The following is a 24,130-nucleotide window of genomic DNA, read 5'->3' on the forward strand; positions in this document are numbered from 1 at the left end:
TGTTGGTCGAAAAATTTGAGAGGCGGCCAGGGTGGCATTAAAGCAGGACCTGTTTTTTTTTTATATACAGCCTGTGGCAAAATGCATTAAAAAAACAAGCAGAACTTTGATTATACTGTCGTCAACATCTTCTTTCAGAACTGAGGCTGGGAGTCGCCCCAAGAAGATCCCTGAACGGGAACCGAGAGAAGACTGGCACACTCTGGGCGAGCAAAGCTGCCACCCTCTTCCCCAATTGATGCTCTCCCTACTGGCTTAGTGCTCTCACAGTCCCCGGCCAGCAGTGACTGTCTTCACCTATTTCACTGCTTTGTTCTCTTCCATTCCCAGGCCCCGTTTTCATCCAGCTCACTGGTGGTGAACGAAAGACAATGAAAGCATTTGTGGTAACTTATATAAAAACAAAACATTCAAATTCATATTCAGTGATAAGATAAACACTAGGTCCTCATTCAGCTCAATTGGTGCCTTCTCAGAGTGGAAAGTATCATTTCAAGAGCCGCGGTGGCGCACTGGTTAGAGTGCAGTACTGCAGGTTACTTCTGCTGACTAATGGCTGCCTGCAATTTGGCAGTTCAAATCTCACCAGGCTCAAGGTTGACTCAGCCTTCCATCCTTCCAAAATCCATAAAATGAGGAGCCAGATTGTTGGGGGCAATATGTGACTCTGTAAACCGCTTATAGAGGGCTGTAAAGCAGTATATGCACAGTATATACTGTGAAGCAGTATATAAGTCTAAGTGTGATTGCTATTTTATCACTTTTGGGCTAAGATCAAGCATGATTTTTCCGGAATCTGAGCTGGGTTTTTTTGAGATGACATCAAGGAGAGAAGAGTTTGAATTTCCCCTGGAAAGTGGCTTGAACATGCAAGATGAGAGGATTCAGCTGCTACTGGAAAAGCTGTGGCTGATTGCAAGCAGGGCCTCTCCTGGGACAGCCCTCCCACACCCAGGAAATCCTTGGAGGATAAGCCCAGTTTACAATCCTCTGGGAAGTCAGAGGCAACACCCAAACTTTAAGGGATTTAAATGTCAAAACATGTACCCTGGATTTAATCTGAAAGTCTCTGGATAGTCGGTGTTTTCCCAAACAGGAGCCATGTGTGGCCTTTTAGAAAGCTTTGGCACACGGTGGAGAGTTGGGGCTCCTCCCCTCCCCCCAAACTAAGGAACTGTTGGTTACTTTGATTTTTTTCCTCAGCCCGAAATTAAGGCTTGGTACTTCTGTGATTAGGAAGAAGAGAGCAGGCCAGCACCACGTATAATTCCCAGTGTTTTTTTCCCCACAGCTCCTGCCACCCGTGGCTGGTTGGAACTAAGGTCTAAGACCCCAAGTAGTAGTAGGTTTGGGGTAACGGGGTTAGGTGATGGGGAATGTGACCCCCGGCATCAACAGGCCATGGGCTGGCCACTCCTGAAGCACCCTTTTTAGAGACCAAGGATGCCATCTAGTTATGCTAAGCCCCTGTGTGGGCAAAAGGCACATTGAGGACTCCAGGCGGAGAGTCTGGAAGAACAGCAGGGCCTGGAGCCGGGACTGAGTTAACCCTGCTTGCTGTCAGGGGTGATGTGTGCCATCCCTCCCTCCCTCCCCTGCAGTCGGTTTCCTTGAACTGAGCTGTGGTGAAGCCTCTGCACTGAGGATGCCTCACAACTGCCAGTCATTTTCAGAGGCGCTCTGGGGAACTGGAACGCAGTTCTATCGCTCTCAGGGAACCTGGAACTTCACAAGGAAGCTGGTGACACTCAGGCATGTCTCTGCCACCACTGAACCAGGTGTGGCTGTGCATGATTGACCAAGGCTGGAAGAGAGCCAGTTGACTGAGAAGCTGATCTGTGGTACCTGCAAGACTTTTGGATGGGCAGGTCCCAGTTCCAGGGCTGAGCATCGTATGCTGGGGGGGGGGGGGGGCTGGCCTTGTGGAACAGGCACCCAGGCAGAGCAGTGGGCAAAGCCATTTCTCTGAAAAGCTGGGCGCCCCCCACGTAGGCCAAGGCCAGGCTGAGCACTGAGAAGGGGTGCCAGGCTGTTCCCGAGTTATGCTGTGTAGGAGATGCTTTTTGGTTTTCATTTTCCACTATTACTGTTCTATCCTTCCTGGCACTTTTTATGCATATAGTTTTATTAGCTTATAACATACAAAGAGAATACAAAAGCAAATATTAGGGAATATTAGGGAAATTAGGGAAGGAAAAAGAAGTGAATAGTGGGCGAAAGGAAGGGAAAACGGAAAAAAAAGGCATTAACTTCCGATTCTTTTGGTGCAGTTGAATAAGGCATTAAGAGCTACGTTCAACTTTTTACTTTTTCATAATGGAAACTAGCCATTTATGTAACAACATATCCAATTGGTAAAACCCAACTCAAAAGTTTCATATTTTTCCACCTCAAGCAGAAAGTCCTCTTTCCTGGCATTATTGTAAAGCACTTTGAGATCCTGTGTGAAAGCAGAAGGCTGGTCATCCAGATTTTTAGGAAATTCTATACATAATCCTAAATTGGAAAGTTTGAAAACTTTCATTGCCAACAGATAAGGACAACACTCCCCTCATCTCAATGTTTTAAGGACTTATCTGAATTAACTAGATTACCTCAATTCTTTCCTTTGGGTCCCTGCAATGATTTAACTGCTTTGCTTTTTGTTTCTGGGTAGAACAGGAGACACCTGGAAAGCTCTTCCAATTTCTTGGGTCAGTCAGAAGCTCCAGCAGAGACCTTTTGCATGCCCAGAAGTCTTTCCCAGCTTCGAGAATTGGCAGACGAGGCTTCCGAGTGATAGGACGGGCCCCAATGAGGTGACTCAGGGCTGCCTCACCCCTGAAGACTGGCACAATAGACCCAAGAGGAGGAAGGCGTGGCAGGTGCAGCTCCCCACCCAAAGTCTTGGCACTCCATGCCTCCTGAAACTCCTTCCCACCTGGGCCTCTCCCTGCAACAGACAGAAGCCAACCGACACCCTACCCAGGGAGGGGCCATTCAGGAGGTCTGCAGGGCTACCAAGATGGGCGAATTTACCTCCTCCTTCAAGGGATCTCAGCTCGGGTCGGTTGAGGGAAGTGGTCCAATCTGCAAGTACAACTTTGGGAAAGGCCAACAGCCCCCCCCCCCCCAATTTGACGACTCCCTTCTGGTCTTTCCCAAGGCACAGCATCAGCCCCTCTTGGAAAAGGGTCACTTGACCCGAGATATGCTCAGCATCAGCAGTGACGAGGCTGGGCAGGTCTGAAATCAAACAAGCCAGGGGTGGCATTCTGTTCCCGAGTCTTGGGCGACACCAAGTGGGGGCCTTCAGTACTGCCTTCCAACTTAGGAACCCCAGCGAAAGAGGGGCTCCTGCCCTCCGCCCTCCCCCCCCATATGTAGTCCTTGACTTATGACCATAATCGGGACCAGAATTCCCATTGCTAAGGTGGTTGTTAAGCGAGTCACGCCTGAGTTTAATGACTTTTTGTCAGGACTGTTAAGCAAAGCTCTGCACTTCTTAAGTGAATCGTTTATTTGTATTTCGTATTTCTTAACCGACAGGAGCTCATGGTTGTTAAGGGAGTCCATCTTTACCCATTGACTTTGCATGTCAGAAGCCGGCTGGGAAGGTGGCAAATGATCACGTTACCCCCACGTGAGGATCCTGCAAAGATCCTGCCTCCTTTTCAGCAATGTTGTAACAGTCGCTGAATGAATAGTTCTAAGCCAAGGACTACCTATGCTCCCAGGGCAATGCGCTTGGTAAAAACACCCTGTATATGTTATTCTCTTCTGCCATGCTAGGCTCCACTTTCTCCTTTCTGGAACGATGGCTCCAGTTACTTCTAACCACCCCATTCTCCCTTCGGACAGCAGGGCCGCCCTTGAGATCTTTCCAGCCACTTTCACCCATCCACCAGGCAGAGAAAAGCTGCTAAGAACTTCCTTTATTCTCTTCCCCGTATCCCTCTTGTGTCTGAAAGAAGCACCCGGTGCTCAGCGCCCTTCACAGTCTGATGAGAGGCAGGACTCCCAGACTCAAAGGCCAGTCAGGTTCCGTCAGGAAGCAGCCACCTGGGTCAGGGGTTCTTCAAGGTACTGCACCAAGGCTTGAGCCTGCAGAGAGAAGGGGAAACGTTGGGTCTGTCAAGAAAGCCCTGCAGCCAGGCCTGGCCTCAACTCAGCTGCCAGAGTGGCCACAGTACAGATCTCTGCTATAGGGGCCGTCTTGTAAGAGGCTCTCTTGCTGCTGGGAGGAAAGAGAGAACACCTATTCTAAAGTTTCCTGCAGGGAATTTTAAACCATGGAATGGCTAACCATATTTTAGTCTAATATGGTGGAGGCCATGGCAGTGCAGCATGATTTTTGACAACTGTATCATGAGAATCCAGGAAACAGGATTAAGTTCATAATCCAGTACTTAAGATAACCATGTATAAGCATGTCATGAAATATTACTGAAAATATTATTCCAAAGACTCTTTGAAGTCCAATTCTACATGCAGGAATAGAATATTGGTCTAATTTATTGGACAGGAAGCCTCTTATGGACTTTTTGTGTAGAAATGAACAAAATGAATCTGTGACCTACAATTATGATTAGATTATAGAAAGAAGAGCAACATGATATAACTTTCTTTGTACTTATAATTGCAGTGAATAATATCAGAATCCATTTCTTTATAGCACTAACATTATAGCAATAGCACTTAGACTTATATACCGCTTTACATCCCTCTCTAAGCAGCTTACGGAGTCAGCCTCTTGCCCCCAACAATTTGGGCCCTCATTTTACCCACCTTGGAAGGATGGAAGGCTGAGTCAACCTTGAGCCTGGTGAGATTTGAACTGCCAAATTGCAGGCAGTTACTTCTGCTGCCAGCAGGCAGCAGAATTAGCCTGCAGTAATGCACTCTAACCACTGTGCCACCTCAGCTCATGCTTCATATATTTTTTCCTGTCTTTTCTATTTTTCTTCCCCCTTACCTTTGCTTTCAACATGCCAAAGCCCACTGTCTCCTTTGCATACATGCACAACAGCAGGTTAGCAACTCTGGTGATTGCCACACGGCCCTCCTGGATTTTGGAAAAGAAAAGAAAGGGAGGCTAGGAGAGGCGATTCCCAAATGGGGATCTCTTGGCTTAGCCCCCAGCACCCCTCCACTCTGGCCCCACAGCAATCTTTCACTTTGTCTCCAATGTTTCTTTTATAAGGAAGGTTATAGAGAATGTGGTCATGCTGCAACTTGAGAGAACTCTGCAGGAAGCAGATTACGGGATCCCTTCCCGTAATTCCGCTGCATTTCAGATCTGGATACTGGAGTGAAACAGCCCTGATCACCCTCTAGCCTTCCAGAGCAGTGGGCAACTATAGATGACCTGTGGACTTCCACTTCTAGAATTCTGGGAAGTCCACAGATTGTTAAGGGGCCACAGTTGCTCAGCCCTGTTGCAAAGGCTTCTGAGAAGAAGAGTGTCCAAGCAGGCCAGAGGGAAAATCAAATCTTAGTGCGCATACCATGCAGTCCATCAGAATGAACTTCAAATTGTCCTCGTTGAATGCTTGGTGCCCATTCTTGTCATAGGCCACCCATATATTGCTGGCTATGGCAGCTGTGACTCTGGCATCCGTGTCTCCATAACCAGAATAAGCGAGAAGAGAACCCTCGTTGTTCAGAAGCCTGGAGGAGAAAAGAATGCCAAAACAAATGGATTAGGCTGGTCTTGGAAGACTTTCCCAAAAGCCCTTTGAGATGAAACTGCTGCAGTCCGATAACCATTTGACGATAAAGAACTATCTTGCTAAAACAGACCATGGTCCTGAATAGACCAGTCATCGGGTAACTTCAGAACATTAAGAAGACGAAATAACTCTCTTCCCTCTGCAGTCACTGCCTATCTTTCCGGCAATTTACAGTTTACATATATGCTGCTATGGAAATGCCATTCAGTGCTGTGTAACTTTAACCCAGCGTGCACTGCAAGAGGGTTATATATCAGTGGGGATTCTGAGTGTTGAAGTCCACACAAGTTGCCAAGATTGAGAAACGATGATCCAGAGAAAAAAATGCCAATTATGAAATCTCTTCCAGTTACAGGCAGTCCTTGACTTACAACAGTTCATTTAGTGACCATTCAAAGTTACAATGGCGGTAAAAAAAGTGACTTATGACCGTTTTTCACACTTATGACCATTGTAGTACCTCCATGGTCACCTGATCAAAATTCAGACACTTGCAACCCTCTTATTGACGACGGTTGCAGAACCCCAGGGTCATTTGATCACCTTTGGCGACCTTCAACTCAATGAAGAAGGAAGGTTTACTTAACAACTGTGGCAGGAAAGGTCGTAAAATGGGGCGAAACTCGCTTAACGAATGTCCCACTTAGCCAGGGAAATTCTGGGCTTCGTTGTGGTCGTAAATCGAGGACTACCCGCATAGCATTCTAAAAACCTTTCCGAAGAGCAAAACTCCTCAGCAGCAGCGGCGGGCCTTGTGTTTCGGCTCCCTCCACGCGCACCGGCGCAGCGCAACTGCCGGGCGGCGAAGGAGCCCCTTCCAGGCGCGGCTTGAAGGCCCGGGGGAGGCAGGAAGGCCGGGCAGGGGGACTCACAGGGTGCTCTGGACGCCTCCCGTGTTGGCCTGGCTCAGCACCTGCGTCAAGGCCTTGGGGCGCAGCATGGCCGCCTCTCCGCGCTCAGGTGGGAGACGGGGAGCACTCCAGCGCCCGGCTCTCTCGGCTGACCAGGCCCGCACCCTCGGGGCACGCTGGGAGTCGTAGTCCCCGGCTCTTCCTCTTCCGGGTTCTTTCCTCAGCGCCGCTCTGTCCGCGGAGGCAGCGGGAGGGCCGGCGCCGTCCTTTGGAGCGAGGAGGGGCGCTGCGCTTTCCTATGGCGGCGCTCCGAGCTTCCCGGGGACAGGGCGGCTTCCCGGAATAGTCCCGCCCATGAACTCTGAACTCCGCCGGCGGCCCTCCGAGAGTTCCGGTGCTGCGACCAGACCGCCGGAAGTACCCTGCCGGCGCCTCTCTGCGGTCCCTCTCGCTCGCCCGCGGCCAAGATGGCGGAGCTGAGCAGCGGAGGCGGCGGCGGAGGCAGCGGCGCCTCGTCCTCCTCGCAGCCGGGCGGCGGGGGCGGCGGGGGCGAAGGCGAGCCTGCGGCGACGACCACGGGCGCCCTGATCCGCGTGACGGTGAAGACGCCGAAGGACAAGGAGGAGATCCTGACCGGCGAGCGCATCTCCGTCAGGGAGGTCCGGCCGGGCGGGGCTGCTGGGGGGCGGGGGGGAGGGGGGTCTCCGCGGCCTGCCTGACCCCGCCCCCCCTCTCTCCCCCCCCCCAGTTCAAGGAGGAGATCTCGCGGCGGTTCAAGGCCAAGCAGGAGCAGCTGGTGCTGATCTTCGCGGGGAAGATCCTGAAGGACGCCGACTCGCTGCTCCAGCACGGCGTGAAGGACGGGCTGACGGTGCACCTGGTCATCAAGACCCCCCAGAAGTGAGAGGAGGGGGAGGGGCCTTCCTTGGGACCCCCCTCGCACGGCTGAGCGGAGGGGGGGCCGGGGGGGCGGCGGTTGGGGGGGGAGACCCGGCTTCCTCTGGCCGGTTGTGCGAATCGGGCCGCGTGTTCGGCTGCCACACGGGGGGGGGGAGGGGGGCTTGCATTTAGGGGCTTTGAACTCGGGCAGAAGATGCGGCCTGTAATGGGTGCATTAAAAGGGTTGACGCTCCTTTGCAGGGAGGGCCAATCTGAGCTGAGCCACAGCCGTGGCCGCCATCCCTGCCTGCTGGGCACAAGCAGCCAGAACAGCTCCCAGGATGGCCGGAATAGATTTCTTTATTGCCAATCACCAGTTCAGAAGAATAACACAACAACAGAGCTGGGAGGCCTCCTAGCCCAACCCTCTACTCAAGCAGGAGACCCAGACAAGTGGCTGCCCTTAAAAGCCTCCCATGATGGAGCAGCCACAACTCTGGGAATCAAGCTGTTCCATTGATTAATTGTTTTGCCTGTCAGGAAATTCCTCCTTAGTTCCTCCAGGTTGCCTCTCTCCTTGGTTAGTTTCCATCCATTGCTTTCCCTTGGGAAATGATAAATACAAAGCTAAGATGATGTTACCTAGTTTGGGCAATGAAACATCTGCAAGAAAACAACCAAGCTCAGAGAGCAGCAAAGACACCAAGAGTTTGACCCTTAACTCCCCTGAATGGACTCCTCGGTGGGAATATTTTATGCCCCGCCCCCATTTTGGACCTGCTCTCCTTCAGGCAGTGTTGCCTCCCCAATGGCGATTCTCATGTCTTGCTTGATTTGTAGGGTGCAAGAACCTCCCGGGGTGACGACGGCTTCCCCTCCTGTCCCCTCTGCCACTGCTTTGCCTGCCACGGGGGTAGTTCTGACCCCCTCCGCAGCTCCTGCATCCCCTGCGGCCCCCTCCCAGCCATCCACTTCCAGCAGTGGCCTTTCAGATGTGGGAAACAGCAGCTGGAGGAGCAGCGCTTTGGGAGGCACACCAGGGTCAGCTGGGGAAGGAACGCCCAGCGGCGCCACCTCCATCCTGTGTGAGTAAGAGATCTCTTGACTGGCAGAGCTGTTACAAAGTAACAGAAGCTGTTACTTCTTGGGTGCGGGGTCTGAGTTGCCAGTGTCTCAGGCCCTGCAGCAGGGTCTTCCATCCAGAGATGACAAAAAAATGATGAGGGACCGGCTTTCAAGCACCTATAAACAGGAATGATAGACAGCCAAAATTTGAAAGACAGTTTTCCTGCTTCTTCTTAAGCTCTGTTCCAGACCAGATCTGGGTAGTAAGCCCCAAGCCTGCTGTCAGACCTGCTATAGTCTGATCCCTTAGGAAAGAAAGACTCTCGACTCCATTTGGGTGAATTGATAGCTCTTTTACTAAAAGTAAAGAACTGCATAGGTGAGAAGTTTGAGGCAATCTACATTACACTCTCAGGGTGCATGGCCTTCAATGTTGGCACAAATTAGTTCCATGTCTCTCTGGTCTTCGTCAACATGTTATTCCCCCCCTCCATTTCCCCATCACACCCACACACATGTTTATTGCCCATTTGTCACCCTTGCCCTCACCCCCTAAATTTTGATGGCTGGATGCCGGCAACGCACCAAGCCGAAGATTTTGACACCTGCTTCCTTCCTTGGAGGTTGTCTGAGCTGCTCTTCCTTTTCTGCTTGTCCTCTCCCAGCCGGCTTTGGTGGTATTGCTGGGCTTGGCCACCTGGGGATGGGCTCAGCAAACTTCATGGAGCTTCAACAGCAGATGCAGCGGCAGCTGATGTCCAGTCCAGAGATGCTGTCCCAGATCATGGAGAACCCCTTGGTCCAGAGCATGATGTCCAACCCAGACTTCATGAGGCGAATGATCACAGCCAACCCCCAGATGCAGCAGCTGATGGAACGGAACCCAGAAATCACCCACATGCTGAACAACCCCGAGTTGATGCGCCAGGTGGGCACCTTCTCCATTCTCCTTTGACTTGTGGGATTGGCTGCCTTTACAGGTAAGACCAAGGCAGGTGTGAGGAGCATGGCCTGTAAGCGTCCTTCAGCTACAACGTTATCAGTTCCCAACCAATATGGGATCTTCTCTGCTCTGCACTCGGGTGGTCACATGATCTCTGCTCCCTGCTTTCTCCTGGTAGCTGAAGCATCTTTGAGGGATACCTGAAGCAGAGAGAAAGGAGGGAACATTTTCAGGAGAGCTTCACAGTGAAAAGGAGTTTGTGCTGATCCACATCTTGGTGGCTGAGGAACCCTGGGGAGAGAAGGGCAGCAGACGCTCAAGCTCACACTTTGGCAGCCTGCATGGTTGGAAGGCCTGTGCTGCAGATGCTCTGGTGATTCAAATCGGTCCCCATGCAAGGCTCCCGTCGGTGGTGGGGAATTTCATTCCCTGGAAAAGTCTGGGTGATGCTGAGTCCCATCTTTGGGCTGGAAACTCTTGAGAACCTCATTGGAAGCTTCTGAGCACGTGAAATTTGATTGGCTGGCTGATGTGGGACAGACTGGGTGCTGGCTCAGACTGGCCATGCTGGTTTTGTTGAATATCCCTGATACGTTTGTCTCTTGGATGACGCCTGCCAGGTGGAGTTGGTGAGGTGGTTGGAGAAATTGGTTGTGTGGAATGTCTAGCCAAACATGGCTTTGCGTCTCCGGGCAGAGCTTTTGTGTGGAAGCTTTTCATGGCCTCACTCTCCTGGGTGGGCTTCTGTGCTTTGGGGAATGTGATGAATGGCCTAAGCTGGGTGAGGGAACTGTCCCCTGTAGGCTTCAGCCATGTTGATCGTTCTTCTTTCTTGGTCTGGCTGTCCTCTGCATATTGGAAACCAGGCCCTGCTTCCTCTTCATCCCCCTCCCTCGGTGGACAAAATTTTGTGCTAGCACTGGGCAGCCCAAGATTTAAGTCCTGATGCAGACCAGCTAAGGTGTGTGTTAATGAATCATGGTTTAAGACCTGACCAGCCATTTTTCAGCCCAGCCTATTTCCAGAAGAAGAGCAATGGGTACAATTGTTTTTCCAAACAGTATTTTGTACCCTATCCTGCAGGGTGGATTTGATTTAAATCGAGTTGATTTGAATCACAATTTAAATCATGATTTAAATCACTAGTAAAAAGGCTTGATTTAAATCAATTCGATTTAAATCATAATTTTTAAAGAGCAACTGTCATCTCTGCTACTCTTTTGACCCACTGTTGACTCACCGATAGTCCCAGTGTTGCAGAATATACAGCCTCATGCTACATAACCAAGCTCCATTTCATGCTGAATAAACTAAATTATTTATGTATCTTAAATAGAAAACTATCTTACAATAGATTTTTACCCCAAAAGTTTTTTATTAAAATAAATTTGATAAAATCAAAAAAATCCAATTTAAATCAAAAAAATCCAATTTAAATCAAATAAATCCAATTTAAATAAAAAAAATCTGTTTTTTTTTTTATTTTTTTAAAAAAATCATTGCTTTTTATCCACCCTGCTATCCTGTCTGCTTGGACCCTGGCTTCTGACCGGGGTCTGGCCTGGTCGTCCTGCACTATCACAGAGGGGAGGTTCTGCCTTGCTTGCTCATTTTTCAGTTGCTCTGCTACCAACTCCAGAAGTTGGTTCAATCGATCCTTGCTTCTTGCAGACTTTTAGGAAAAGAGTGTAGGCTGTGTTTAATTAATTTATTAATTTAATTTTTATGCTGTCCACCCCCGTTACAAGGTAACACTACTCCGGCGGGGTCTCATGCCACAAAAAAGGCGGTGCCAAGCAAGGTGTCTGCCGTCCGCCCCCTCCCCCCAGTTGGCTTAGAGTCCTCTGTCTCTCTCCTCAGACCATGGAGTTGGCGCGCAACCCAGCCATGATGCAAGAGATGATGCGCAACCAGGACCGAGCCCTGAGCAACTTGGAGAGTGTTCCCGGAGGGTACAATGCTTTGCGGCGCATGTACACGGACATCCAGGAACCGATGTTCAGTGCTGCCAGGGAACAGGTGTGCATGGCTCTGCTGTTCTCAGCTGCTAATTAGAACAGTGGCGTCTTAATCATGACCAGTAGGGACTCATGACTTGGGCGTCTTCTAAAGTTACACCCTGCTGTTCCTTGGGGAGAATCGTATATTCGTGTACCCTTAGCAGCCCAGGTGGGTGAAAATCTTGGGGCCTTTCTAAGAGAACCTTGTTGGCTCAAATATGGGTTGTAATGAAGACCCAGTTTGATGTAGCAGAACGCAGAATGGCCTTCACGATTACAAGTGCCTGAGTAGCCAAGCTCCTCAAGGGCTTTCCTCTGCGGTGCTGCTGGGGATCCAAGAGAGGGCCCAGGTCAGCTTAGCCGGTTTACCTGATGTTAATGGATGTGCAGCCCTGCCGCCCTCCCACCACCCCTGTGACAAGGCAGCCCCAGGTGGGGATGCGCAGGTCCTTTGCCACTGGCTTCTCTTTCTAGTTTGGCAACAATCCCTTCTCTGCGCTCTCTGGGAGTTCGGACGCCCCAAATGCGCAGCCTCTGCGGATGGAGAACCGAGAGCCGTTGCCCAACCCTTGGAATCCTGTTCCTGCTTCTCAGGGCCAGGAGCCAGAGAACGAAGGGAGCCCTGAGCCGGTCCCAAGCCGGAGCACACCCACCATCTCCAACCCTTTGGGCATCAATGCAGGCGCTTTGGGATCAGGTACGGCCTTCACTGCTTTACCAGCCTCGCCAACTTTTCCGGCTCAGTGCCATCAGCTTTCACTCAGAGAGGGGCCCTTGTGTTATATCAGCCCTTGCGCTGAGGGTCTCTGTTGTTTTAAGAAAGGGGAGTTGACGCTTTTCATGTGTTCCGTCTGGAATACCAATTAAGTAGAAACCCTGGATTTTCAAGGGAAAAGTCTGTTTCTCATGCAACCCGGGCAGTTTGGGGAAAGCAGCATTTATGGGCAGGCGGAAGGGAGAACCAGCTGCCGAACCAACCCTGGCTGTGGCTGCTGGGAACTGAAGTATTTTGTACCCTACAAATACAAATAGCTCCTGGCTATTTAGCTGGGGGGGGGGGAGGGGCTGCATGGACATGAAAACTAGTGAAATCCCTGACATGCCCCTATTTCTAGAGAAACGCTCAGCCACAGCACCCAGCCCCTAAGGATGCCTCAATCCTGCCCCACTTTCAGTATTCTTTCTCTGCCTGGGATTGTGGGGTTCTGACTCTGCCCTTTATTCGAGGGGGGCTGATAACCATCCCGTAAAAGACAGTAACACCGGTGGCATTTCCTTCTGCGTCTCCTGTGTATTTCTCAGATGGGCATGACGTAAACGTCCACTTCCATCTCTTTCCCCTCAAGTCGCTTGTATTCTTCCCTTTTTTTAAGTAAGAGGGGCTTTGGGGGGGGGCATTCTTGCTACGGCATGGTTCCCTATAGATGAAAGTCCCTTTCGCCCCCTCCTCTCCCAACCCTGCAGGAATGTTCAGCAGCCCCGAGATGCAGGGGCTTCTCCAGCAGGTCTCCGAGAATCCTCAGCTGATGCAGAGCGTGATTTCGGCTCCTTACATGCGCACGATGTTGCAGACACTTGCCCAGAACCCAGAGGTTGCCGCTCAGGTGAGTGTAGCTCTTTTCGCACCTGGCTGGGGGTGGGGTAAGAGACCCAGAGGTCTCCTTTGCTAGACCACCGTTCAGAGTTAGAGAGATGCTCTGATTCTGCACCACAGTTGTCCCTCCCTTGCATTATATTTGCAGTGCAGCTTCGCACTGTGGTTTCCTTAAGGTAGTCCCCGTTTAGTGACTGTTCACAGTTACAGTCGTGATGAAAAAGTAATTTTGTGGCCAATCCTCACATTTACGACCTTCTAAGGCCTATAAGGCAAAGGAAGCCGGAAGTCAGAGTTGCACTTTCATTCAGCTTCACTTAAAGACCAAGTGTCTGGTCCCACTTGTGGTTGCTAAACGAGGACTCCCTGTCATAATAGATTATTAGACTAGATTATTAGCTGTGGAATGTGAAGTTGCCACACATGCCGTGGTCTCCAGTGGTGCTGTGTTCTTGGGAGGGTAGCTAGGGAAGCTGAGGGGTTGGTTTCCCAACGTTTCGTTACCAGACTAGATAACGTCTTCAGCGGAGGTGGTGGGATGACCGTGTCAGTGTTCTTCTGTTTATAAGGGCTTCCGGTGTGGGTGTGTCAAGTGAGGGTCTTGTGATGAGACAGGTGGGGGTCATGAGTGAGGGTCTTGTGATGGGGCCTTTGGGAGGTGAACTGGTGCAGGGGGCTTGCGTGGGTTGGTTGAGGGTTGGCTGTGTGGTTGATTTGGATTCTGAAGGGTTTGTAGGCTGGTTGTAGGTCAGTGTGTCTGTTGATGGGATTGCTTGTGGAGGGCCAGGCTTCGATGAACTCACGAGGGTGGTGGGTGGTAGAGTGGCCAATGATTTTGGTGTTGCTCCAATCAAACTGGTGCTGTTTGGTGTCGGGGTGAGTAGAGATTAAGGACACATTGACCTACAACCAACCAAACGTTCGGAAACCAATCCACAAGCTCGGAGGATGAACCCTTCACCTTCATCCTACGCCACAGCTACAGATATTCACCACCATTGCCAAGTCAGGGAAGGGCTTGGACTCCGCCCACTAAGCCTGGCTGCCCTGTTTCCTTGCAGATGATGGTCAACGCTCCGGTCTTTGCTGGCAACCCTTCCCTTCAGGAACAGCTGCGCCTTCAGCTGCCCGCCTTCCTACAGCAGGTGCGCCTGGGGTGAAAGCTGGCAGGGGCTGCAGATTGGAGTCTGAAATAAAGGCCAGAATCGTAGTCCTCTCTTTCAGCCCAGCTCCTCTCCCCCCCCATCCCCCGTTGTAGCTCTGGATCCGAGAGCTAGCCTCTGCCCCTTGGCAGCTTTGGAAACACTGATGGTTAATTTATGGCTTTGTTGCGCCCCCAGATGCAGAACCCCGACTCGCTCTCGGTCCTGACGAACCCTCGTGCCATGCAAGCTTTGCTGCAGATCCAGCAGGGGCTCCAGATGCTGCAGACAGAGGCCCCAGGCCTCATGCCCAGGTATGAAGAGGCAGAGGTGGGCCTGGTTGCAGGGTTCAGTGTCCAAGTGTTGTCTTTCTGGTGGCTGCTAGACAAGCCTTGCTTCTTTACTAAATAAACGCGTCCTTGCCTTGCAGTCTGGGATCTCTGGGGACCCCTCAGCCCCCCGCACCTTCCGCCGGAGGAACTACAGTCCTGGAGCCCCCCCTATCCAGCAGCTTGGCCCCTGCCAGCACCTCCCCAGCTGGGGACAGCAACCCCTCCCAGCAGCTCATGCAGCACATGGTGCAGCTCCTGGCCAGTGCCAACTCTCAGGTAGGCGGTGATGGAGGTCGCATCCACATGCATTTGTCCTCTTCTGACTGCTGAGCTCTCCCTCCTCTGGGGGTTCGCACTCCCAGCCCCCCCCTTCACAGGGGCCGGGAAGTTCCTTTCCTTCCATTTGAAGCTTTGAATGAGGGTCAGGTGGGGCCTCCTGCTTGTCAGCACTTCACTGGCTCTTTGGATAGCTCCCAAATCTCTTCCAGAGATGGTTCGACCCCATCTTGGCTTGGTTATAGTGTGGTTCAATGTTTATGTTTTTCAGAACTATCTGGGCTTTAAACCTGCATTCTTATCTGTTTAGCCAGCGTCTTTAGTGACTTGGTGGTCTGTAAATATCGTAAATAACTAGACAAGACAAGCCTTCTTGGGCCATAGTTTCAGAGATATTTCCTTATCAGCTTCATTAATGGCCAAGCTTCATTTGGGAACAGAAAAGTTCCCAAAAATCCAGGGCGAGATTCAGAGATGGACCTGCCTTGCAAGTAGCCCATGTGTAGCAGAGTCAAACATCAGCGGTTGATCCCTCTGGAAATATTTTATGATATTTTGTATTATGCCATAGTATTATTATAATTTATATGCCATAAAATGTTTTATAAGCGTTGCCAAAATTCAGTTCCACAAGAGTTGTGGGCTCTGGATTTTGCACCCATTTTGTAAATTAGCCCATTTCAAAGACTTTGTGTTCCCAGATGGTTGCCCTGCGATGCCCTGGCTCTGCCCACTTAAAGGCTACCGGCCCCAGAGTTTTGGTAGGGTATAGGTCAGAGGTTGGACAGCTGGAAGGTGATGCCACTTGGGTAACGGTTGAGAACGATGGCAGACTGACAGCCACACCTGTTGCTAAGCAGCTCACGAGGGTTTTCTTTTCACAGCAGGCGCAGAGCCCAGAAGTCCGGTTCCAGCAACAGCTGGAGCAGCTGAGCGCCATGGGCTTCATCAACCGCGAGGCCAACCTCCAGGCCCTCATTGCCACCGGAGGAGACATCAATGCTGCCATCGAAAGACTGTTGGGCTTCCAGGCTTCCTAACACCATGCAGGGCGCTTCGGATCTGCTCTTGGCACGCAAGGACCTTTCCAGGGGCCGGCCATGTTCAGACCCAAGACTAGTATCCTCCCATCCCTAAAAGACTGGAACAAAAACTCTTTCAGTTCAGTGCGGCAAGCCCAGTCTTGCACCAAATGCTTGAGACCAGGGGTGACTAACCTTGGCCACTTTAAGACCTGCGGACTTCAACTCCTAGAATTCCTCAGCCAGCTATACTAGCAGGGGGGATTTCTGGGAGTTGAAGTCCACAGGTCTCAAGGTTGGACATCCTTGCTTGAGACGCTGCATTGTGCATGGATTCCAGGCCCCATGACTGTTTTGAAACGGTTTCTCCCCCTCCCCTTATTCCTGCCCCCACTTTGTTCTCAAAATTAGGCTCCTCCTCCTCTTAGTTCATAGAAGTATAACTAACCCAAACTGTTGTGTTCTCTTAGTTTGCCCTTTGCTTAGATTTTTCCCCCTTCCCACCCAAAGCTAAACCACAAGGAAACGCCAGCGGTGGTCCTCCTCTCCAGAGGGGGTCTCGTGGAAGAGAGAAAGATGGGACAATGTTGTTAAATGCTAGTAAAAATAACCAGGTGGTCTTCTGTCCCTTTCACGGCTCTCGTCTCTCAGTAACAGGCATCAGCCGGGGTGTCTGGCGGTGGGGAACCTCACTGCCCTCGCCAAGATGGGTGCTGGGACCTGCTTCTACCACAGTGGGGCTGAAGGGCCTGCCGTTTCCCACCACAAAGGGGTGCTTTGAAGGGTCTGCCCGCATTGGGGGCAATGTTCCCCTTGATGTGCCTGAAGGGGTCAGTCTGCTTCCTTTTTCTCTCTGATGTAGCAGCTCCTCCCATCCAAAGTCCTTGGAGGCCGTTTCTGGAGGCACAAAGATGTAGAATGGAGGGAGGCAATGTACTCTGGGGTCTCCTTCTCCTCTTTGGTTCAAGCGGCTTGAAATCGTCACATCTTGAAAGGCTTCAGCAGCCCAATCTTGCAGCCACTTTTATCTGAACCTTTCAATCCAGGCCTAGTCAGCGGTGAAATCCCTCCCCTCCCCCGGTTCTATCCGGTTCACTGAACCGGTAACGCCAGTGGCAGGAGGCTCTGCCCATCCGCTGGGACATCATTACGTCCCTTTTTTTACCATCTGTGCATGTGCAGAAGAGGCACGTGCATAGCACACGCTCCTGTGCGCTCCCGTTCCTGAACCGGTAGCGAAGGTAAGTGGATTTCACTGCTGCCTAAAGTGCACAATGGCTCAGCTGCCTGTGCCCCCACCCCCCAAAGACTACCTGGGGTCTCGGATGACTGCTTGCTGACCTCAGCCTCTTTTTTTCTGGGCTTTGAAGCAGCAGGACGTAAAAGGTTCTGTTGCTTTCCCACTCAACAGAACCTATTCTGGGTCCTCTTTTCAAAAAGATGAGAATTCGATGCTCTTTTCTGATTGTTCCTGCTTTTGGCTAAGCCTCAAGATCGCGTTTCCTTCCTCCCAAAAACTCTGTTCAGGCCTATCTGGCTGTGTTTGCCCCCCAGGATGAAGGTAGCCAGAGAGAAGGCTCCTCACCCCAAGGGTTGGTCCCCCATTTCTTGAAGTGGAATTTCCTATCCTAGAACCCGGGCAACAACCCCTCCCAAAACACTCCCCCCCCCCACACTTCACACCCTTGGAGTGTCTTCTTTCCGTCACCTTAGCAAAGACAGTTGATTTTGAAAAAAGACGGAACAAGTTTTTCCCCAGCATATTTTTATTCAAGGAAGACAAAATTTATATAAAGCGTCAACTAAGCCTCCTCGAGAGACTAACAAAGAGCTGCTCCCTTGCATGGATCTGAAAGACAATCAAGCCAGCCTCTCGCTGGCTCTGGGAGCAAGACCCCCTCTGTGCTCATGGTGGGGGGGAAGGGGTGGATCTGCAGAACTGCCCCCTACAGCCCCAGGCCCCCCTCCCCCCTCAGCAGATGGGTCTGGGCCAGCTCTAGGTGAGGCGCAGAACAGAGTCTGTCTCTGGGTAGGGTAGCAGGTTGAGTGCATACTTCTTCTGCAGGGCCTCGGGCACAAACCTGCCCCCCAGGAAATGGTAGCGCCCCTGGAAGTGGCGGGCCGCCTTCTTAGGAGCTGTGAGTGAGATCAGCATGTCCGGCTGCAGCCCGTCAGGATTCCCCTTCTCCACGTCCCAGCCTGGCAATGAGAGGAAAGGAGGCCGTGAGGTAGCTGGCCAAGGGCCCCGAGTATCCCAAGGCAGCACTGCTGTGGCCCTTTGGCTTGGTTAAACTGCAGGGCCCCTTGACCTCCTCCCCCCCCTTGGAACATCAGTCCTATTTTCTCCAAATTTCAGGGAGAGGCAAAGCCAGAAGAGAACAGAAAGGGAAAATGAAATATTCAGACACTGAGTGGCCACCAATACAGAGTCAGAAGAATTAAACTACCCTCCGTTTCCTCAGTTTGTTTTGGGGGGAGGCTTGTGGACCCCCCTGCGCAGCCCTGGAGCCTCTGGGGAGAAAGGATGCTGGACGTCCGTACAGGATTCCGTTTTGTGCTTTCAAATTCATCTAAAGCAGGGCTTCTCCAACCTCTTCAGCTCATCCACTTTTCACAAAGCTTCACATTGTTCATCAATCCCCAAAGATTTATTACATGGGAATAATAAATACAACTTTAACTAACTGTACTACGAATAATAATGGTGAATAGCCCACGGGGAGTGGGGGCTGATATTGATCACTTGGGGGGGGGTTCCTGCTTTAAAGTCCGCTGGTTTTACCAATGCCCACTGAATAGTTAACCATTCATAGTATGGGGCTGGGGGGTGGAGAGATAAACAGCAGCTATGAGAAAAATTCAGGCTAATTGTACTCTGATGGGCAGTTCACTGTTGTGAAGGCACAAGGCTAGAAACCAAGACCAAGTTCTAATTCTGCCTTGGGCCAGCCATTTCCTCTCAGCCCTAGGAAGGAGGCAATGGCAAAGCCCTCTCTGAAAAACCTTGCCAAGAAAATTACAGGGACTTCTGCAGGCAGTCTCAGAATCGGACACAATTGAATGGAAGAAAAAATGTATTTTATCTTTTTTTAATTATAAACCTAGTATCTGTTGAAAACTAAATTTCTCAGCACTGGTCCAAATTCTAATCCATGATCTTAAATTCTCCAAAACTGGTCTCCAGCAGAATTATTTCTGGGAGGGAAATTTGGGTGGGGCACAGAAGGGCAGCAGGATGAGATACGACCCCCCAACAATGCAGCAGCAGCCCAGGCCTCTCAGCCCAACTGGGCCAAACGTACCGGAAGGAATATCGATGCTGACCACAGGGATGGTCACCTTCTTCAAGGTGCTCAGGATGGTACCAAAAGGTTCCCGCACAGCGCCTTGGAAGCTGAACCCAAAGATGGCATCCACCACCAGGCCGTAGACCTCGTCGATGAGGGCAGCCTGCGGTGGAAATCAGACTTGTGTGAAGGGGGCGGGTGGAGAACTACAAGAGGTGCTTGAGTCCAGCCGTCCCCAACCGGGGGCTCTCTTGGGGGGGGGGGGGGGTTTCTCAACCTTGGCGCTTGAAGATGGGTGGATTTCAACTCCCCAACCAGCCTTCACCTGGAGCTGTGGTGGCGCAGTGGTTAGAATGCAGTATTGCAGGCTAATTCTGCCAACCGCCAGCAGCACGATTCTCACTGGTTCAAGGTTGACTCAGCCTTCCATCCTTCTGAGGTCTTGAGGACCCAGAGGGCCGTAAAGCCCCGTGGAGCTTTAAAATGTAAGTTTAAGCGCTGTTGCTATTAACCCTAACACACCCTTGTACAACAGTGTTTCTCAACCTTGACACTGTGAAGATGGGTAGATCTCAATTTTCTTTCTTTTTGACTTACTTCAGAGGGAAACTCTGGGAGGAACGGGATCTCCATTTTCTTACACTGGGTGCTCAAACCTTCAAAAAGTGGCTTGTTGGGGTGTTTGGGATAGTAGAGGGTCGGCTCATAGCCCTGCAAAGACAAGTGGGTTAATCTGTTGCCGCGGAAAGGAATTCCTGGTTTGTCTGGGGTCTGTTTTGTTCTTTGGTGCCTTTTGAGACCACCTCCTCCACGGGCAGAAATCCAGCAGTCTAAGCATTCCGCAAAGGCTCTCCGGAGAAGCTCCGTGGACAGAGGCGGCAAGTCTGAGGCTCAGCTGCCCCCCCCCGGGGGGGAGGAGAGAGGCACTGCGAGTGTTCCCTGCCAGGAGGGAATAGGTACAAATCACTCACAAACATTTTCAGATGACGGGCACAAACTAGTCCATCTCCGCCATTGTTCCCAGGGCCACAGAGGATCAGCACCGCTGGCTGGCTGAGGGTGAAGGTGCTGGCTGGGTATGCCTTGAGGGAGAAAAGGTTGCCCTGAGCAAATTTCCTGGGAGACTCACAAACACAAAGGGGACAGTGCGAAAGAGTGTCAAGAGTCCTAATCTAATGAAGAGCAAGGATTCTAGTCCTCATGAGTCTACCCATAAACGGAAGGTTTCTAACTTCCCCTTGGCTTGAAATGCCTACTGCCCGAGGCAGCCCCCTCCCCCTACCTTGGCAATGGCCGTGGCGCAGCTGAGACCCGCCAGCTCCATCAGCTGGTCCACGCTGAATCTGTACTCCTCAAAGAGCTCCTGGTCGATGGCCTGGGCTTCTCTCTGCCTGCAGGGGACAGGGGGGAACGGCTACCGTTGCATCCACATCCCCCACCCCCCCCCCCAGGAAGAGCCGCCTTGAGCACTCCCTGCTGCCCACTGCCCAGAGGGGCTGCCCCAGGCCCCAAGCCCTTGACTGGGCACCGAAACCCCTTTTCCGCCCTCCTGGCTGGACTGCTTGCCCATCCGGTGCCCTGCCCTGCCGCCTCCCTCTTGGGCGGGCGAAAGCCGGCATTAAATGGTCCTGCTCCAAAGGGCCGCCTCAGCGTCTTAAAAGGAAGGCAGGGCGAAAAGGCTGGGGGAGGGAGCGCAGCGGCCATTTCTCAAAATCCGGGGCTGCCGGCCTTTCCCTCCTCCCTTCCCCCTTCAGCCCTGCGACCTCCGGCTCGAGCAAAGTCCCCGTAGGCTCACGGGGCAGGCAGGGCGGAGCCTCCGAGGAGCGCTTTCCTCCCTTCAGCGCTTGGGCGGGCGGAGGGCGGAGGGCGGGGGGCTCCTGCAGGGCGCGAAGAGGGCCGAGAGGGTCCCAGAGCCCGAAGGGAGGGAGGGAGGGAGGCAGGCGGGGGGGGGCGCCATTTCCCCCCCTTCCCTTCCCTTCCCGGGAGCGTCTCCGGCCGCCACCTACCCCAGGAACTTCAGGCCGGGCGCGGGGCTCTGCATGGCGCGGGGAGGCGGCCAGAGCCGGGCCGGACAGTGTCCCGCGGCCGCCGCCCTGGACAGGAGCAGCCCGAGTCCCAGCAGAGCCACCCGCCGCGGCCCCGACATGCGGAAGCCCCGCCCCGGCCCCGCCCCCTCCTCCCGCAGGCGGCGGCCCTTCCCCCCCCCGGCCCTGGAGGCTCCGCCCCGGCCCCGCCCCCCCGCTCGGGCCGTAGAGCCTCCCCGCTTCGGGGCAGTCTACCGCCCAGATGGCCGCTTTGGGGAGGGGGCTCCCGGGCAGCTTTGCCTCCCTTCGCCCGCTTAAGCGCCGCTCGCCCAGCCGGGACGCCCCCAACTCAGCAGCCCCGTGGAAGGGCCGCCTTCAGAGCCCTCCGGCCCACCACGCACCGCCGGCAGGAACACAAAGCCCATCACTCCGCGCTGCGGGGCCCGATTCTCAGGGGGGGAAGCCCCGCCCCTTGCAGGGGGCGCTTTGCGTCGGACACTTCGAGGCCCCCCCGCCTGGCTCCGGAGGCGGGCCGAAAGGGGGCGGGGCTGGGGCTGCCGCCGGCCACGCCCCCTGCGGGGAAAACTACAGCGCCCAGGAGCCTCCGCGGCCGCCCAGCTCCGTAGGGGGGAGGGGGGCGGCGGCGCGGGAGATTCAAACTGGCGGGCGGGGCGAGCGGGAGCGGCGATGGCGACGGCGCAGGGCGGCCGGGCCCCCTCCGGCTGTGAGTCTGCGGGCCCAGGGCAGGCCGGGGAAGCGAAGCGCAGGGCCCGGTTTCTCTCCGCTCCGGAGCCCGCCAGGCTGGCCCGCCGCTCTCCCCGGAGACGGAGGGGGGAGGGGGAGACCCGGCGGAGCCTCGTCCACCTGGCCGCGCAGGGAGGACGCTAAGCGGGCAGCGAGGCGGCAGAGGGAGCCGGCGGGCTGCGTGGCTGGGCTGGCCGGGGGGCTCCTCCCGGGGCTGCTGCTGCCCGGCACTGCCCCCCCCCCCGGGCCCTGGGGGTGGGGCGGCTCTTCGGAGCGGGGATGTCCGGGCTTTGGCCTAGGAGAGCGAAGGGGCTGCCTTTATTTTGGGGGTACTGCATCCCGTGGGGCGCTTGTCCCTGGGGCAGAGCAACCATCTTGGCAACTTTTAGAGGCCTGGACTTCAACTCCCAGAAATCTCCCATCGGTTTATAGGCTGTCTGGGGGATTCTGGGAGTTGAAGTCCAGGCCTCTAAAAGTTGCCCAGGCTGGGAAAGACTCCTTTAGGAGTTGGCAGGCTGAGAACCAACAGGCATGTCCTAAGAAGCAGCTCAGGTGCCCTAATTGTTGCTGGGCTGATGTGGCTCTGGTATCCATGCAATTATGCTGCATGGAACTATCCAGGCACTCACTGGGTATGTTTTATCTGCGGTTCCCTCAGCTGTGGCTCCCTGATTAAGCGACAAAGGTTGAGATTCACAAACTCGGGGCCTTAAGACACCCACCCCTCAGTTCAGAAGACCAGCCGGGCTGCCCCTCCAGGGCTGAAAACAAATTCCAGGACGGGGGCGGGTGGGGCGGGGTGGGGGGCATCTTGGGCGCTGTGCCTCTGAGATGCCGTCCCTGAAGAGGTCAAGGAGAACCAGCAGGACAATTATTCATTAAATTTATATTCTGTTGTTCTCACCAATGAGGCGCCTGGGCAGCTTCACCTGGGGGTGAAATTCTTTCTGGTTCCCCCAGATGAGCGTCTCACGGCTGATGAGATGGACGAGAGGCGGCGGCAGAATGTGGCCTACCAGTATCTCTGCCACCTGGAGGAGGCCAAGCGGTGAGACAGTTTTGGGGGTGGGAGAGAACCCCTGATCCTCGTTCGCAGGGAAGCCCTTTGTATTTGAAAGACTCCCCACCCCCCCCCACCCCGGGCTGAAATCTACTTACAGTACCTTCCTTACTGGTTCGGAAGTGCAAGCGCCAAGGGTAAAAAACACATGACTTCCTGGTTAAAACCAGGAAGTAATGACACCCGGGCAGGTGAGTGGAGCCTTGTGCCGCCATCGCTACCGGTTCTCCGAACCACCTGCCACAATTGCTGTCGGATTGCCCGATCCAGTCCGAACGGAGCATTTCACCCCTGGTATGAACCGTGTGTGTGTGCTTTAATTTGGAAATTAAAATTAAATTAAATTTTAAATTAAAGAGGCTTGAACTTCGTGACCATTGAGGGGCCTCCCAGCATGCCCTTCTGAAAAAACGGGGGGAGGGGGCTCTTCCCGTAAGAGGTGAGCCTTATTTCAGGGAAGGGATGCAGCCGGACAGAGACGAGACTGGAGGGATGTGGCCGTATGTGTGAATGTCCAGAAGGAAACTGGGCAGAGATGCTTCCTCCTCCTCCCCTTGGCCGCAGGTCTTGGAGGGTCAGCCACTCATTTTAAAAGGATGGTGGGTGTTTGGACGGTTCTGTGCTGGCACCCCTGCGCCAAATCCCAGGTCAGATTAGGTGTCTCCGAAGGGGCTGCTGAGAAAATCCCTCGCCTGGGGACAAGAGGCATAACCCTGCCCCACTTTCCCCCTCAGCTGGATGGAGGCTTGCCTGAAGGAGCTGCTGCCCCCTCCGACCGAGCTGGAGGAGAGTTTGCGCAATGGCGTCACCCTGGCCAAGCTCGGGCATTTCTTTGCTCCTGATGCCTGTCCCCTGGGGAAGATCTACGACCTCGACCAGGCCCGATTCCAGGTGAGAGGCTCAGGGGGCTGGAGCCCTCTTGGTCTGGGACAACGGCTTCACACCTGGGGGTCAGGCAGGGGCTCCCCTCTGGCCTTGCTGGCTTTGCCCTTGGGGATCCTGGCTTCTGCTGTTCCCCACCCCCTCGGGGGTCCAAGAGCTGCTCTTGGGGCCCGGAATGGAGGGGAGAGGCTTGGAAAGGCCCCCCTGCAAGCCCTGAGGCTGGAGGTCCTGGTGAAGAGCCTTGAACTGAGGCCTCTGCAGCCATCAGAACTTGGGTTTTGCTCATAAGAAGCTTGTGAGACCCCCAAAGGGAGACGG

General features: G+C 53.4%; 4 protein-coding genes across 8 annotated transcripts in view; 2 read left to right on the top strand and 2 right to left on the bottom strand.

The window, feature by feature from the left end:
• Positions 1-3,899: 3,899 nt before the first annotated feature.
• Positions 3,900-6,942, bottom strand: LAMTOR2 (late endosomal/lysosomal adaptor, MAPK and MTOR activator 2). Its single transcript, XM_034427028.3, has 4 exons — positions 6,584-6,942; positions 5,487-5,649; positions 4,955-5,044; positions 3,900-4,083 (listed from the first exon to the last, which is right to left on the bottom strand). The coding sequence occupies exons 1-4, from the start codon at positions 6,649-6,651 to the stop codon at positions 4,027-4,029; spliced, it is 378 nt and encodes a 125-aa protein (XP_034282919.1). The 5' UTR covers positions 6,652-6,942; the 3' UTR covers positions 3,900-4,026.
• An 18-nt stretch (positions 6,943-6,960) lies between these two features.
• UBQLN4 (ubiquilin 4) lies at positions 6,961-16,442 on the top strand. 4 transcript variants are annotated; one of them, XM_034427024.3, is made up of 11 exons: positions 6,961-7,221; positions 7,311-7,462; positions 8,282-8,526; positions 9,172-9,434; positions 11,310-11,468; positions 11,924-12,146; positions 12,914-13,053; positions 14,105-14,188; positions 14,384-14,499; positions 14,616-14,793; positions 15,678-16,442. In XM_034427024.3, the coding sequence occupies exons 1-11, from the start codon at positions 7,030-7,032 to the stop codon at positions 15,831-15,833; spliced, it is 1,908 nt and encodes a 635-aa protein (XP_034282915.1). In that variant the 5' UTR covers positions 6,961-7,029; the 3' UTR covers positions 15,834-16,442. The 4 variants fall into 4 exon arrangements, with proteins under 4 accessions (XP_034282915.1, XP_034282916.1, XP_034282917.1 ...); XM_034427025.3 differs by having other exon boundaries at positions 7,030-7,221; positions 15,681-16,442; XM_034427026.3 differs by having other exon boundaries at positions 7,030-7,221; positions 12,044-12,146.
• A 1,121-nt stretch (positions 16,443-17,563) lies between these two features.
• NAXE (NAD(P)HX epimerase) lies at positions 17,564-21,301 on the bottom strand. Its single transcript, XM_034427027.3, has 6 exons — positions 21,109-21,301; positions 20,385-20,493; positions 20,074-20,184; positions 19,700-19,813; positions 19,118-19,265; positions 17,564-18,014 (listed from the first exon to the last, which is right to left on the bottom strand). Exons 1-6 carry the CDS (start codon positions 21,246-21,248, stop codon positions 17,812-17,814), a joined length of 825 nt encoding a protein of 274 aa, XP_034282918.2. The 5' UTR covers positions 21,249-21,301; the 3' UTR covers positions 17,564-17,811.
• A 405-nt stretch (positions 21,302-21,706) lies between these two features.
• The window catches only part of IQGAP3 (IQ motif containing GTPase activating protein 3), a 29,243-nt gene continuing 26,819 nt past the window's right edge, over positions 21,707-24,130 (top strand). The window contains exons 1-3 of one of the 2 annotated variants that reach the window (XM_034427022.3): positions 21,707-21,850; positions 22,831-22,918; positions 23,665-23,821. In XM_034427022.3, the coding sequence (XP_034282913.2) occupies positions 21,814-21,850; positions 22,831-22,918; positions 23,665-23,821 (282 nt within the window). In that variant the 5' untranslated portion in view covers positions 21,707-21,813. The remainder of the gene's footprint in view (positions 21,851-22,830; positions 22,919-23,664; positions 23,822-24,130) is intronic. The other variant, XM_087880838.1, reaches the window with a different exon arrangement.

Source organism: Pantherophis guttatus, chromosome 18, assembly GCF_059756535.1.
Source record: "Pantherophis guttatus breed Tessera chromosome 18, ASM5975653v1, whole genome shotgun sequence".
In the NCBI taxonomy this organism is placed as follows: Eukaryota; Metazoa; Chordata; class Lepidosauria; order Squamata; family Colubridae; genus Pantherophis; species Pantherophis guttatus.